We start from the raw sequence: 14,515 nt of genomic DNA on the forward strand, positions 1-14,515 counted from the left end.
CAGCATAAGCTCTGGCCCTCCAGCCTTGCTGCCTGGCCACCTGCTTCTCCCTCAGCCGCCCCTATCTGGGGCAGGATCCCCTCTGACCCACACACCCCTTCCCCTCTGCGATGAGAGCACCTTCCCCTCTGCTGCCACTCAGCCAGCGGGGGGCACCCTTGCTCTGCTGTGCGGCTCACCCCTACTGCGGGCTCGGAGGCAGGGAGCGGGCTCTGTGGGGATTGCTGGTCACCGCTCTCTCCCTTCTGCCCCCAGAGCCGTTCGATGTGGTGGGCCGCATCGTGCAGTATGTGGGTGGAGCCAGCATGACCCACCAACTGCCTGTGGCCGAGGCCATGCTGACTTGCAAGCATAAGTTGTAAGTGTCGCCCGGGTGACTCTCCTACGGAAGGGGGCTGGTCGCACGTTACAGGCATTCAAAAGACCCTTTCAGTTGGGATAAGCAAAGCTGTTAAAGATCACTGACAAGGCGGCTGTGATCGAGACTCCTTGGTTCTGGTCCCTGTTCTGGGAGTGGGAAGGGGAGTGAGGACTGGTGGTTAGAGCAGGCAACTGGGAGCCAGGACTCCTGGGTTCTGGTCCTGGCTCGGCCACTACTCAGTGTGTGACCTTGGACACATTACTTCCCCTCTCCGTGCCTTGTCTTGTTTCCACCTCTCTCAAAACTGCCCTGAATCTGGGTATGTTTCTGGAGCACCAGTTCCCTTTGTATCCCAGCCCCTCTGGCATGGGCACGGGAACTTACCTGCCTCATCGGGTGGGAGCTGTTCCGTGGCCCTATCAGTAATGTGGTGGAGCGGGGGAGGAGTTCAGCCTGGCGAGCTTCAGATGCCCCTCATGCATACAGGGTGAGGCGTTCCCTGCCTGCTGGGCCCCGGCTCACCGTCCACCCCCCAGCAGACCCTAACAGTCGTCTGTCTCCTCCTCTTTCTGCAGCCCAGACGAAGACTCCTATCAGAAGTTCATTCCTTTCATTGGGGTAAGGCTGTCCCCTTGAGTGTCTAGCTCTCCCTGGGGCCCCTCCAGTGGGGGCCCAGGAACACTGCTGGGGGGGGGCAAGGCCCATTGTGACCCTCCAGTTTGAGCCCTGCCTCACCCAGGGTAGAGCTCCCTGCCTCCAGACCATCAGTGTTGGGGCTAAAGCAGGCTGGAATTAACCCCCCTGCCCTGGCCCTGGGTCAGTTCTTCTGGGGGTTAATCCCACTCCCTGGTAAGCAGGTAACTCTCAAACTTCTCCTGCTGTTGTGGGATCCATGCAGGTAAAACCGCTCCAGAACCATGCTCTCCAGGGTGTGCCAGCCCCATCGCGTCTCCGACACCCAGAGGACCTGGATCACGCTGCTCAGCCCCAGACTCACTGCAATGGCTGTGAGGGGCGTGAGCTCTGCTGGCCACCAAGGGGCGCCATCCACCCACTGAGCAGGGAATGCAGTAACTTTTGCAGGAGAGCCCCTTCTCCCCATAGAGTGCTGGGACTTCTGCTCTGATCTCGTTGGGCCCTGAGGCAGGCTGGCCGAAACCGAGGGCCTCCGCCCAGGCCCCAGGCTGCCCAGAGAAGAGACGTATCAGGGTTGAGCCTCTTGGGGTTAAATCTCAGGAATAATCAACAGTGATCAGAGCCTTTCTGCTGTGTCCATCCTCAAAGAGGTCTGCTTGGAGGACTGGAGTTAGTGTTTCCAGCCCTTCGCTGCTGCCTAGTGGATAGAGAACTGGCCTGGGAGTGAGGAATCCTGAACTCTATTCCCAGCTCTGCCACTGGCCTGCTAGGTGCCTTGGGCGAGTCACTTCCCTGCTCTGTGCCTCAGTTTCCCCATCTATAAAAGGGGATGATGCTTCTGCTGTAGCCTGACTGGCTCTGCATAGAGTTTCCTGGGGCATTGGCTGTGTGCTGCTCTCTGATCGAAGGAACAAAGGGGGAGGCCGGCCCCCATTGCCTGGAGGGGCTCGTTGTCCGGATACTTTCAACACACTGGAGTGACAGGGCGGCTCCGTGCCCTGCCATTGTAAACACCCCAACTCAATGTCCCAGAGGGTGAGGCTGCCATTGCTTTGGGCACTGGGATGCCAGCCAGAGTTGATGGCCGGGAGAGGGCATCTCCCACTCTGTCACCCCAGGGGGTGCATCGTGCTTGGGATGTGTGCAGCTCAGATGCAAAGATCCTGGGGGGTCCCGTACGCTTAGATTTCTGCATGGAGCTGGTGGAGCGCGAGTGGGGATGTGAACTCTTCTCCCACGGTGCAGGAAGGGTTAACAGCAACCTTGGCCTTGTGGCTCTGGGTCTCCAAGAGGAGCAGGCTCAAATGGCTCCTCCTGGGCAGGCTGGCGGGACTGATTTCCAACGCAGCCTGAATTGCTGATCTCTGTCTCCCCATTGCAGGTGGTTAAAGTGGGCCTCATCGAAGATTCCCCTGCAGCCACAGGTACGTCCCCTGCCAGGCCGACCCCTGGCTGGGTCCAGGGCAGCTGGGACTGGTGCCATGTCGAGAGTCTGGGGGCACAGTTCCCACCTCCCCAAGCTGCTCTTAGGCTCTGTGCAGGCTTCCTCTGCAATCAGCAGGGCCAGGAACATGGTTGGTTAAAGGCAGGGTGAGGCCCCGTCTGGCTGAGAGACCCTCCCCTCCCAACCACCCCCTTCCACTCACAGCCCAACCTCAGCTCATGGGACCCGCTCCTAGCTGGGCTTTTACTGCCTTCTGCTGCCAGTGGAGTGGGGGGTTGTCCAAGCAATGGGATCTGCCCCTGGGATCTCCCCTCCCCCAGCTCCAGGCTGTTGCTCAGCTTGTTCCCCTGTCGCTCCAGCTGGACAGGGAGTGACGGGCGGATCCCCGCAGGGAGGCTGGGAGCTGAATCTGTTTGGGCTGGTGTGCAGGGGGATGATGCAAGGCAAGAATTTAGGCATTGAAGGGGAGTCACTAGAGCTGTTGAACCTGCCCAGGGAGGTGACAGGGGCTCAGGGCACCCCTTAGCCTGGTACCCCCAGAGCGCCCCTGTCCCCAGGTCCTCTGGGCAGAGCCTGGGAGCTTTCACACCTCAGGAGTGAGTGGGTGGCTGGCAGCGAGCTCATCTCCCACCAGCTCAGCAGAGTGGGGAGGCCAGGGAGCCCCTGTGGGTTGGCTGGGGAGCCCCTGTGGATGGGGAAGGAGCCCTTGTGGTGAGGCCTGTGGGGAACCTGGAAGTCTGGGGGAGAAATTAGTCTGAGTTGCATGGCCCGGAACCTGCCTCACCCCAGATTCCCCCTCTGCTCTCTCGGCAGGAGATGGAGACGATGTGCCCGTGGTCAGCCTGACGGTTCCCTCCACGTCCCCCCCCTCTTCCTCTGGCCTAGTGAAGGACGTCTGTGCCACCCCCCCATCCTCGCCCTCCATGAGCAGTGGGCTCGCTGTCGTGGGGTGAGGCAGCCTTGACCATGGTCATTAAAGAGAAACCCCATGCCCCGGTGGGCAGATTGGCCCCATCCATGTGCGTGCAGGGCCTAGCACACTGGGGCAGGGCTGCGACTGGGCATCCCGCAGGGCAGATAATATCTGCCATGTTCCAGCTGGGGAGAATGAGGCCTGGGTCGGGGAAGGGATGAGCTTAGCCACACAAGGAGTCAACAGCAGCTGGAAGAACCCTGGCGTCTGGGTGCCTGGTTGTGTGCGAGGCCATCGCGGTAGAGTGGTTCTGGGGCATTTGCTCAGTAATAGCCTCTGCCATCGTGGGGTTGGGGGTGTCCAGCTCTTGGAGCTCCTGATGCTGGCAGGTCCCTTCCCTATGAGTGCACTTGAGTGGCTGGTGCCCCCGTGCCCCTGCCCATGCAGGGTGAGACAGTCCTCTTGAGTCCTACATCTGGGGCTTGCTCTGAGATAGTGCTTAAAGCGAGAACACGGGAAATCAGGATTCTTGGGTTCTGTCCCTGGCTCTGAGGGGGCATGGGGTCTAGCGGGTTAGAGGAGGGGGACCTAGACTCTGTACCTAATTCTGCGTCGAGTCATGCTACCTCTGTGCTTCCTGTGCCCTCGGCAAAGCAGCCTGGCGTTCACTCACCTCCCAAAGTATCAGAATTAGTTACCATTTGCAAGGGGCATTGGGATCTCCCAGGAGCCATCAGCCCAGGAGTCTGGCATCGAATTTGCTCTGCTGGGCCCCCAGTATCCTGGCACTGGGAGCCAGAACTCCTGGGTTCTCTTCCAGCTGTGCCACCAACTTGTTATAGGTCTTTGGGCCAAGCCCTCCCAACCCATGCCTCAGTTTCCCCATCTCCATGATATGGATGGTACTGTCCTGCCCTAGGGGGTGAACACCTGCTCTGCCCAGCGGCTGCTGATGCTTCCCCTCTGTCCTCAGGTCCCCCAGCAGCCCCTACGGAGATGTCATTGGCCTGCAGGTGGACTACTGGCTCGCCCATCCCACGGAGCGGCGGAAGGAGGGTGAGAAGCGAGATGCCAGCTCCAAGAACACCCTCAAGAGTGTCTTCCGCTCAGTGCAGGTGTCGCGGTTGCCCAGCGGGGGGGAGAGCCAGCCCTCGGGGACCATGGCCATGACAGTCGTCACCAAAGAGAAGAACAAGAAAGGTTGGTGCGCGGGGGTCGGGCTGGTAGCACTGGCCCCCTGCGAGGGGGTGGGGAATGGAAGCTGGGGCCTTTTCCCTCTGGGGGTGCTGCCTCCGATCTGGCCCCAGGGCAGTAATGACCCCAAGTCCCCTGATCACCGTTTCCCCATGGAACAATGTCCCTGTTTCTGTCTCCAAAATTAGCACTAACTGGCCCATTCCTTGGAGGTGCTGGGGGCAGCAGACTGGCTCGGCCCTGTGTGTGGGCCCCAGAGAAGTCCTGCTAGCTAAGGAGGAAGCCCATTCTGTACGTCAGAGCTAAGGGCTCTGCCAGCCCCTCTTCTCCCCACAAAAAGTGCCAAGGGGCTGCAAGCGGCAAGGCTGTATCCTCAGGACACTCCCACGCTGCCCTCTGCAGGCTGCCCGGGACTAAGCATGCAAGGTGCTGCTGTTTGCAAGCCAGCTCTGCCTTCCCTCTGCAGGAGGCAGCGAGGCAGTGGCAAATGCACCCCTCCCTCCCCACTCCCCATCATCGGCAGCTCTGCTACTGGCATGTCTTTCCCAGCCCCCTTCTTCACCCCGTACTCTGGAGGAGCTGACTGAGTGGGGGTGTCACTGGGAGGCTGTCAGTCTAAACAGGCCTCTGCTCCTTCGCACTGGGCACTAGATTCTGCCTTTCTCACTGCGGCCGACGGTGAGAAATGTAACATGCGCGCAGTCTAGGCCATGGCAGGAAGGTGGGCTGAGGCGGTTCGGAGGAGACTCACAGCTCTGAGTACTTCCATGGGTGGGGAGGAGCTTTCGGACAGTGCGTTCATTGGCACTAAGGCCTGACGTGCCCATTAGATCATCTGGTCTGACCTCCTGGATGGCCCAGGCCAGAGAACGTCACCCCACTCCCAGGGGTGACCTCCTGCACTGAGCCCAGGCCTGTGGGTTTGAGAACAGCATTTGCCCGAAAGGTAGCCAGGCTGGATTTGGAGGCACCCAGTGATAGGAATCTCCCTCCCCCCTTTAATCCTCCACACTAGGAATGTTGATGCCTCATTTCCAGTGTGAATGGGTCTGGCTTCAGCTCCCACCCCTTGGTTCTCATTCCACTTTCTCTGCTACATTGAAGAGCCCGATAGTGCCTGGGGTTTTCTTCCTGGGAATGTCCTTACAGTCCTGCGAAGTATGGAGCTAGAGGAATTCTGAAGACATGATGGGTAGGCTGAGTGACCAGCGGAAAAGTATTGGAGACAACTGGAGCTCAGCAACCACTAGCTACTTCTGGCAGGCAGATTTGGTCTGCAGGGCACATCTGACGAGCTCAGCGGGCGATGCCTGTGTGCGGGCTAGTGGCAGAAGAGCAGGAAGCAGCTCTTGGCTGGATGATACGTCTCCTAGGTGGATCCGAGGAGCTGTTCGTCTGCAGGGACCAGCAGAGGATGGTACCGAACAGACTGCCATGGCTTCAGGGTGCCAGGAATGGAGATGCCCCGTAGGAAGGAGGTGGTACTGAAACCCAGAACTGAGTCACCTCTTGACCATGTTGATAAGCTAAAGCTCTCTAATGGCACAGACATAGGCCAAGGGCTGGGAGCGAGGCCTGACACATTCAGCCTGGAACCGAGGGGCCAGTGTTTAGCAGGGAGGGGGATTTGCCCTTGGAAGAACTGCCTCAGCGACGGGGATGGGGAGGTTCTCCAGCACGTGGCATCTCACAATCCAGACAGGACGTCTCTCTGCTCCTGCCCAGCACTGAGGCAGGGGTCAGGCTGGAGGCTCACAATGCCCTTCTGGCCTCAGGCTCGCTGAAGGTGCAGCTCTGAGTTGCAGTTTTCCCACTGCGCAGACAGACGGGCGGCTGTTGCCTAGCTGGCTGGGAAGGCCGTGGCGTGGGGGTCCTGCCTGAGTGATGGGGTGGCTTGGCCTGGGGGCTCAGGCCACACCCTTGGCCCTTGCCAGCTCTAGTACAATTTAATCCATCTTTGCCATGCATCAGTGTTGGCATAAGGACTCCCTTCCCCCATCTGGGGCTGGGGAGGGGCTGAATGAACCCCAGGACTCCCTGATGTGGGGCAGTTCCAGCAGTGCAGGATTTACAATCCAGGACAGAGACTGTTCCCTCTCCAGGCAGAACCCGTCTCTCCTCAATCCTGGGCTCGGCCGGGGACATGGGGCACCCTGCCTGGGAAATGGGCCTCAGCTCTGTGGAGCTGGAGAGGGGGGTGGGGGGGTTTGGCCTACTGGGATGTGTTGGGCCCCCAGGCTGCTGAACTAACCACTCTAGGGCCTTGAAATGCCCCTCTCACCTTGGCCAGAGGAGGGGGAACCTAGGAGCCAGGACTCCTGGGTTCTTTCCCCATGTCATTGCTGACTCACAGTGGGACCATGGCTATGCGGTGGTGGTGTGCAGCTATGTGTCTCCATATGTGCTGAGTCCACGGGTGCTCTGGGGCTGGGAAAAATTGGAGAGCACCCACCAGCAGCTCCCTGCCCTGCCCCAGCTCACCTCCACCTCCGCCGCCGCCTCCCCTGAGCGCTCTGCATCCCCGCTTCCCTTCCCAGCGCTTGCTGCCGTGAAACAGCTGTTTCATGGTGTAACAAGCTGTAGGGAGGAGGGGGAGGAGTGGGAATGTGCTCAGGGGAGGAGCCGGGGCTGGGGTAGGGATTTTGGGAAGGGGTCCAATAAGGGCAGGGAGGGGGTGGGGTTGGGGCAGGGACTTTGGGGAAGGGGTTGGAATGAGGGTGGGGAGGGAGGGGGGCAGGGGTCGAGTCAGGGGGCGGCGGGGGCAGCACCAGGAGATGTTGGCACCTGTGTGTGTGTCTATGAGGCTTTCCCAGCATCTCTCCATGAAGCCCTGAGCTCAGTCCTGCTCTGGCTCCCAGGGCAAGTTCTGCTCCCCCCACAGCCCTCCTGGCAGCTCTGGGTTGGGACAGTGTCTCCCTGGCCAGACCTAGCCCAGTAAAGTGGCCTACCCCTTGCTGCTGCAGAGCAGAGCCCTGCCCCGAGTCAGGAGCTCGGCAGGAAGGAGTCTGGTGAGGCCTCTTCAACCAACTCCAGCTTCCAGGCCCCTCTCTGGAGCTGCCCCCTGGCCCTGGAGTGTCCAGCCCCCCCTGCCACCAGCTGTTATCCTCTGAGCTGTGAGCCAGAGTCCAGCCAGGTTTGAGTCAATGCCCTAGGAAAAAAGAACAGGAATATTTGTGGCACCTTAGAGACGAACAAATGTATTTGAGCATAAGCTACAGCCCACTTCATCGGATGCATAGAATGAAACATATGATAAGGAGAGAAAGAGAGACATACAGAACAGGAAAAGGTGGAAGTAGCCATATCAATTCTAAGAGGCTAATTCATTAAGATGCGCTGTTATCAGCAGGAGAAGAAAAACCTTTTGTAGTGTAATCAAGATGGCCCATTTCAGACAGTTGACAAGAGGTGTGAGGCTACTTAACATGGGGAAATAGATTCAGTCACTACTCCTCACACCTCTTGTCAACTGTGTGAAATGGGCCATCTTGATTACACTACAAAAGGGTTTTTTTCTCCTGCTAATAATAGCTCATCTTAATGAATTAGCCTCTGAGAGTTGGTATGGCTACTTCCACCTTTTCCTGTTCTATATGTCTCTCTTTCTCTCCTTACCATATGTTCCATTCTTTGCATCTGATGAAGTGGGTTGTAGCTTATGCTCAAATACATTTGTTCGTCTCTAAGGTGTGCCACAAGTGCTCCTGTTCTTTTTGCAGATACAGACTAACACCGCTGCTACTCTGAAACCTGCCCTCAGAAACACAGTGGGATGCAGTAGATGGGGCCTGGACTCCTGGCTCTGGCTGTGCCGCTCACAACGTGACTTTGGGCGTATCACTACCCCCTGTGCCTCAAACCCCTCCCACACACACATACGTGATGGGGAACAGACTCTTTAAGTGCTGTGAGAGCTAAATATGATCCACTAGCACCCACGTGGGCTCCTGACTGACCCCTCAGGGACTTGGAGGGGCTGAGCACAGGGCCTCAAGGTACTTCTAACAGCCAGTGCTCAAATTGCACCCAGCTGGGGGCATTCTCTCTCTACCATTCCCAGCCTATGGATGCTGTTCCTCCATCCCTCCACAGCAGGACTTGGGGTGAGGCTGGGCACAGAGTGCAGGGTCCATGTGTCACCACCAGCCTCTGGGATGCCACATTCTGCCTCTCTCCCAGCTGCCCTCCCCTCAGCACTGCCATCTAAAGGCTTGTGCTGACCGCTCGCCTCTCCTTCCAGTTCCCACCATCTTTCTGAGTAAGAAACCCAAAGAAAAGGAAGTGGATTCCAAGAGCCAGGTGATTGAGGGCATCAGCCGGCTAATCTGCTCTGCCAAGCAGCAGCAAACCATGATGAAAGGTAAGGCCTGCCTCTGCAGTGCAGCTACCTCTGAGGCAAGGCAGCTGGTTATACACAGGTCCCTCATCTCTCACTGAGATGCAGCAACCTCTGGGTGGGGGCGCAGGGATATTTATAAAGAGATGCTGAAATGCAACCAGCTCTGAGACAAGGCAGCTGTTGATCCAGAGGTCTCTTGTCCAGCGTGGAAATGCAACCACTTCTGGAGTGGGCAAGCGTTTTAATAACCACCCTGCAATACCAGTGTTGGGGAGGCAGGTGGGAATTATCGTGTCTGTTTGTTCAGATCCAGGGCTGGGACAGTGTCACTTGCCATCCTGTGGGGGCAGCATAGGCAGGCTAGGGGCACAGGAGGCTCAGAACTATAGCTGAGCCGGGGCTAGCTACCCCAGACCACCACCTGCATCGCGAGCCAGCTGCTAGGCCCTGCTCTAATCTCCCCCATTCCTTTGCAGTGTCCATCGACGGGGTGGAGTGGAGCGACATCAAGTTTTTCCAGCTGGCCGCACAGTGGCCCACACATGTCAAGCACTTCCCTGTTGGACTCTTTGGCTCGAAGCCGGCGTGACAGCGCCCGTCCTGCTGCTGGGCAGCGCCCACCTGCCAGGCTGAACCCTCAGCCAGCAGGAAGCCTCTTCGGCTACATCCCACCCTCCTTGCGTAACTGTGTTGGTATGTTCTGCACTTGGAGGGCCGGAGGAGGGAGCACTCCAGTGCCAACCTGTCATCCCCCCATCACCAGCTTTGTCTCCAGCTACCACCGACTGCTTCCTTGTGTGTGTGTGCGCGCGCGCATGTGTCTGGGTGGGTACGTGCACCGCATTGGATCCCCATGCCCAGTAGGGAGGGACCTGTAGCCCGGAGCAGCTGTGGCTCACTGAACAGCCAAGCCAGGGAGTGCTTAGTATGTGAGAAGGCTCTGGCCTGGCACAGCTGGCCAGCGGCTCTGCCCTTGCCTGTGGCCAACACACCCCTAACCCCCTTCTGTAGCCCTTCTCCAAAAGCACAAGCCGTCAGGCCCCAGGCTGGGTCCCCACTGCCATCTGCCCTGACATAGCAGGTGGGCCCTTCCAGCACAGCCTCCTGCAGGCAGTGGGCACTCGCTGATGCCCAGGACCACTGCACTCCATGCAGCGTGCCCCCTGCTGTTCGCAAGTGGAGGAGAGCCCTGGAGTGTGATGCTGCAGCTGTTCTAGCCACTGATAGCTTTGTGTCTAGTTGGAAGATGAGCCCATGAGGGGAGCCCCCTGCTTGTGACGCCAGAGATGGGGGCAGTGGGGTTTGGAGGTGGAGAGGGGTGTCTGCCTTGCCTGGCCTGAGGCAGGGGCGTGCTCTGACCGCCGCCTGTGTGTAACCATCCTCTGGGCACTCGCGTTTGTCTCTATCCTAAATGTTTGCCAAGACCTAGTTGCTTAAATTTATCCCTGCCCCACTGCCCCCCCCCCCGTGTCTATCACCTTTGCCACATCATGCTGTCTAGCCAGGCAGCACAGGACAGCAAACCCATATGCCAGAGCAGCCAGCTCTCAGTCGCTGCAGGCTTGGCTTTCCCACTGCCCCCTCTCCCTATCCCACGCTCAGCTGCTGGCTGAGCTCTGCCCTGCCCCACGCTGTCAGCGGCTGCTTAGAGAGCTGCCATGCTTCAGCTGGGGTCTCTTTCCTCAAAGCCAGCAACCCGAATGTAGTTTGCTCCAAATGGGCCAGCTCCAAGCACAGAGAAGGATGGTTTAATAGGGATCAGGTCATTGGGGTTGGCCCAGTGTATTACAGCTCTGAGCATGGCAGACGGAGATCCTGTGTGTAGTGGGGCGGGCGGTAATATTCCATGGATGGCCTTTTAAGAATGAAGCAGCAGGCAGCTGGGTCCGAGTCCCAGTCCCAGCCTGAGCCCCTCACAGTACTGAGTCCCCGATCCTGTTCTTTAGCACCCAGGTGTGGCAGGAGCTAGGAAGCAGCATTTAGCCATCCCAAGCCAATTTCACTCTTGGCTGCACTTCATCCCTCCTGCTCCATCTCAAGCCAGCACCTTCATTACAAACCTCACTTAAACCAAGCCCCATATTTGAGCTGCTTCTCCCCTCCCCCTACTGTTGTTTTTCTGACCCCCCGGCCCCAAGCAGGCAGCAGCCAAGCGGTTGAATTCTCCCATGCAGGCTCACTGTGAGCACCACTCTTTCCTCCCTACACGTCTGGTGGGGAGCCGCAGTCCATGTAAGTGTGGTCTGGTGGGTCCAGGAATGTGTCCAATAATTCCCATTGGGCACTGCTGAGTCCTGGGCCATGTGGATCCTGCCTGGGCCATGAGCAGGATCCCCCTGATCTGAACTCTGAAAGAGCCACAGTTATCAGGAGGGGGCAGTAAGATGCCTCCCTGAGCCTTGTTCTGATGGGCCTGGAGTGCCACTGCCTCAGCCAATAAGCATTCACACTCTTGGGGGGTGGGTGGGAAGGTGTCTTAAAGAGCAGGTGGGAGCTGCAGTCCAGCCCTCTGGCATCCCAGCCACCCTGCTTCCCCCAGCACCCAGCCCTGATCGCGCAGTGCAGCAGGCAGGAGCGAGGGCATGAGAATCCAGATGCTCTCCCCCCCCACCTGGTAGCAATAAAGCCAGCTGAGTCACCAGCAACCTGGCAGAGCCTCCACACAAACACTACGCTCCATGCTGCCTCCATTGATTTCCCATTGTCCTCTGTGCCGGTCTGGTTGGGTGGGGAGGAAGGTCACTGGGCTGTGACAGGTGCCACCCACAGGCCTGTCCAGCTTCCCCAGGTGAGCGATAGAGCCGGGTAGCAAGTGTCTGTAACAGCGCTTGCCTGCACTGTGGGCCACTCACCTGGGCATGGCAATTCCTTTGAGGGTTGCTCAGGTGGCCGAGGCAAGCTCCGAACAACTAGTGCTTGGGGGACCAGAAGTCCCGAGCCAAATCGCCAGCGCAGACCGGTGCCCCATCGTGAGCCCCTGCAGGCCAGCTGTTCCCTGCTGACCAAGTGTGTCCCAGCCATCTTCTGCTGCAGCTTGCCCCCCACATTACAGTTTCTCCCAAGCACAAGGAGCTGCAGCCAGCACTGGCCCCACAGAGGGGTCTTGTTTGCTTGGCGTTCTCTGCCTTTTGCATTCCAGCGTGGCCTGTTCAGTCCTGGTTCTCCCCAGGGCTCCCTGTCCCTCTGTGCTCCAAGCCTTGCAGCTGGCATCGGGCAGGGGGAGGTCAGCAGGCTGGGTGTGGGCTGTCTCCTCAGCCTGTGCACTAGGCTAGGGCTCTGAGGCACTCCAAAACCCCCAGGAGGTCTCAGCAAAGCTCCGGTGTCCCCTCAGGCTGGGCCAGCTGGGGGTAAAGGGACCCAAGGCCCATGTGATCCCAACACACATTTCCACAGACAGAGTCATCAGAACATTCTAGGCCACTCCAATCTCCATGAGAGCTGGTGGAGTCCCCATCTTGGTCTGTGCCCCCACAAATCACTCCAGAAACACCCTGCACTTCCCCAGCTGTGTGGGCCCCCAGGGAGCTCTGGCTCCAGGCTGGAGCCACACAAACACCCAGCGGGACTCTGGTCCAGTCTGTGGGGGCCGGAAGGGGCCTGGTCCGGCCCTCAGGGCCTATGTGGGCTGGGAATCTCAATCTGTCCCGCCGGGGCACTGTGTACATAGCCCCTCGGTGTGTATAAGTGCGTGCCTCTCCTGTTTGGTTTGCGCACTCCGTCCACGTTGGGATCATTGTCCGGGGTTAGGGAGAGACCCCTGTTGTATTTGACACATTTTATTGGGGGAACTGCTGTCCCCCCTTTTTTTGGAGTTTTTTCATTAAATAAACTGTGGTTATTTCTTAGAAGTCATTTCTTTATTTAATCAGTTCGTGTCTGTTCAGCCTGAACCCTGCAGGTGGCTCCCCAGTCCACAGGGGGTCAGAGCTGGGAGCCAGGACTCCCGGGTTCTGTTGCAGGCCGAGTCCGCTACAGGTGCGGGTGTGTCATTGGGGTGTAGACATGGACCATTGTCTCAACACTGATCACAAGAGAGTCCCACCGCTTTCCCCTGCTGGGACAGGCCAGGAGGAAGCTGGAATTGCAGGGTCGCTCGGATTTGTGCAGAATGAAGAAGCCCCTTCCTTGGGGCACTGGAACCATTTGGGGTGGGGGTGGGGGTTGCTAGAGGCCACTGAACTAAACTGTGAGCCCTCTATATGATGGGAGCCAGGCATTCAATTGCTATTATTCAAGCTAGGGGGTGCTGCCTCACCCCTAGTGCCAGTGCCCCTGCCCTGCCTCAGTCAGTATGATGGACCTGGTCTGCCCTCCCCACCCCCATGGTGGACACTACACCATTCAAGCACCATTCTCTTGCTGGGTCCTGTTACCTGGTCCATTGTCTTAGGGCTGCTGCTTACATTTGGCTGCAGTGGAGAATTGCAACTGAGGGAAAGTGCTCCCCTCTGGGCCAAAGAGAGAGACATGCACCACCCCACACCCTGGGGGAGAGAGCCAGCCCCTCCCACCATACAGCAGCAACCTACCCCCAGCCAGACCATGCCGCCTGCAGGGCCATGTATGGAAAAACATGCCTGCATTGTTCCAGCTCAGAGCAGCATCGGTGCCAGCTGTACCTAGGGGCTACCACTTTTGGCCCTGCATCCTGGCTCATTCTATCATCACACTAGCCCCCTGCATGTGAATAAGGGGCTGCCAGAGAGACAAACGACCTGGGTGCCAATAACGCAGCTGGGGGGACAAGAAACTGCTTTCACCTTTGGTAACTAGCTCTATAAACACCCTACTGGGTGCACCAACGATGCCACTGAAGTTCAGGAAGCTACATCAGGGATGTAATTGCCCTAGCCACTGCAGCCAGAGGCGTAGATCATAGCTCCCATGCACACGTACACACACACATGACTGTATCCTGGACAGCAGTGATTGTGGGAGCGGAGTGGACAAACTGCTGCTGTGGCAGAACAGGCGAGTGCGACCCTTGGCTGTATAAACAGAGGCGTAGGAAGTAGGAGCAGGGAGGGGATTTTACTCTGACTACGGCATTAGTGAGACCCATCCTGGAACAGTGCGGCCAGTTCTGGGGACTATATTTTTAAAAGGATGTTGAATAATTGCAGAGGATGCAAAAAAGAGCTGCAAAAATTACTTGTGGGTTGGAGAAAACAGCTGCCTGTGGATTTAGAGCTCAGTCTGTGATTGAGAGGTGACTTGGTTATGGAATATAAACATCTTCCTGGGAGAAGATACTGGGATGGGACCTAAAGGGCTCTTTAACCTAACAGGGAAAAGCAGAACAAGAGCCAATGGCTGGACGCTGAAGGCAGACACATTAGAAATAAGGAACCAGAGGGTGATTAATGGAGTGGTGGATTCGTAATCTCTTGGTGTCTTCAGATTCAGACTGTACCCCTTTCTGGAAGAGGCATTAGTCAAACACAAGTGATTGGGCTGAATACAGCAGTAAAGGTGAAATTCTTTGGTTTGTGCTGTACATGAGGTCAGACTAGGTCAGGGGTGGGCAAACATTTTGGTCTGAGGGGTATATAAAGGTATGGAAATTGTATGACGGGCCATGAATGCTCACAAAATTGGGGGTGGGGGAGAGGTCTCTGGCTGGGGGTG

The 14,515-nt window shown here is 57.9% G+C and overlaps 1 protein-coding gene across 1 annotated transcript in view; it reads left to right on the forward strand.

Annotated features, from left to right (window-relative positions):
• PACS1 (phosphofurin acidic cluster sorting protein 1) overlaps positions 1-12,739 on the forward strand; it is a 101,857-nt gene extending 89,118 nt beyond the window's left edge. The window contains exons 18-24 of the mRNA XM_030568144.1: positions 256-358; positions 937-979; positions 2,379-2,421; positions 3,255-3,390; positions 4,328-4,554; positions 8,789-8,908; positions 9,364-12,739. Of these exons, the coding sequence (XP_030424004.1) occupies positions 256-358; positions 937-979; positions 2,379-2,421; positions 3,255-3,390; positions 4,328-4,554; positions 8,789-8,908; positions 9,364-9,476 (785 nt within the window). The 3' untranslated portion in view covers positions 9,477-12,739. The remainder of the gene's footprint in view (positions 1-255; positions 359-936; positions 980-2,378; positions 2,422-3,254; positions 3,391-4,327; positions 4,555-8,788; positions 8,909-9,363) is intronic.
• The last annotated feature ends 1,776 nt before the right edge of the window (positions 12,740-14,515 follow it).

The sequence above is a fragment of the Gopherus evgoodei genome, chromosome 7 (genome assembly GCF_007399415.2).
Source record: "Gopherus evgoodei ecotype Sinaloan lineage chromosome 7, rGopEvg1_v1.p, whole genome shotgun sequence".
Taxonomy (NCBI): domain Eukaryota; kingdom Metazoa; phylum Chordata; order Testudines; family Testudinidae; genus Gopherus; species Gopherus evgoodei.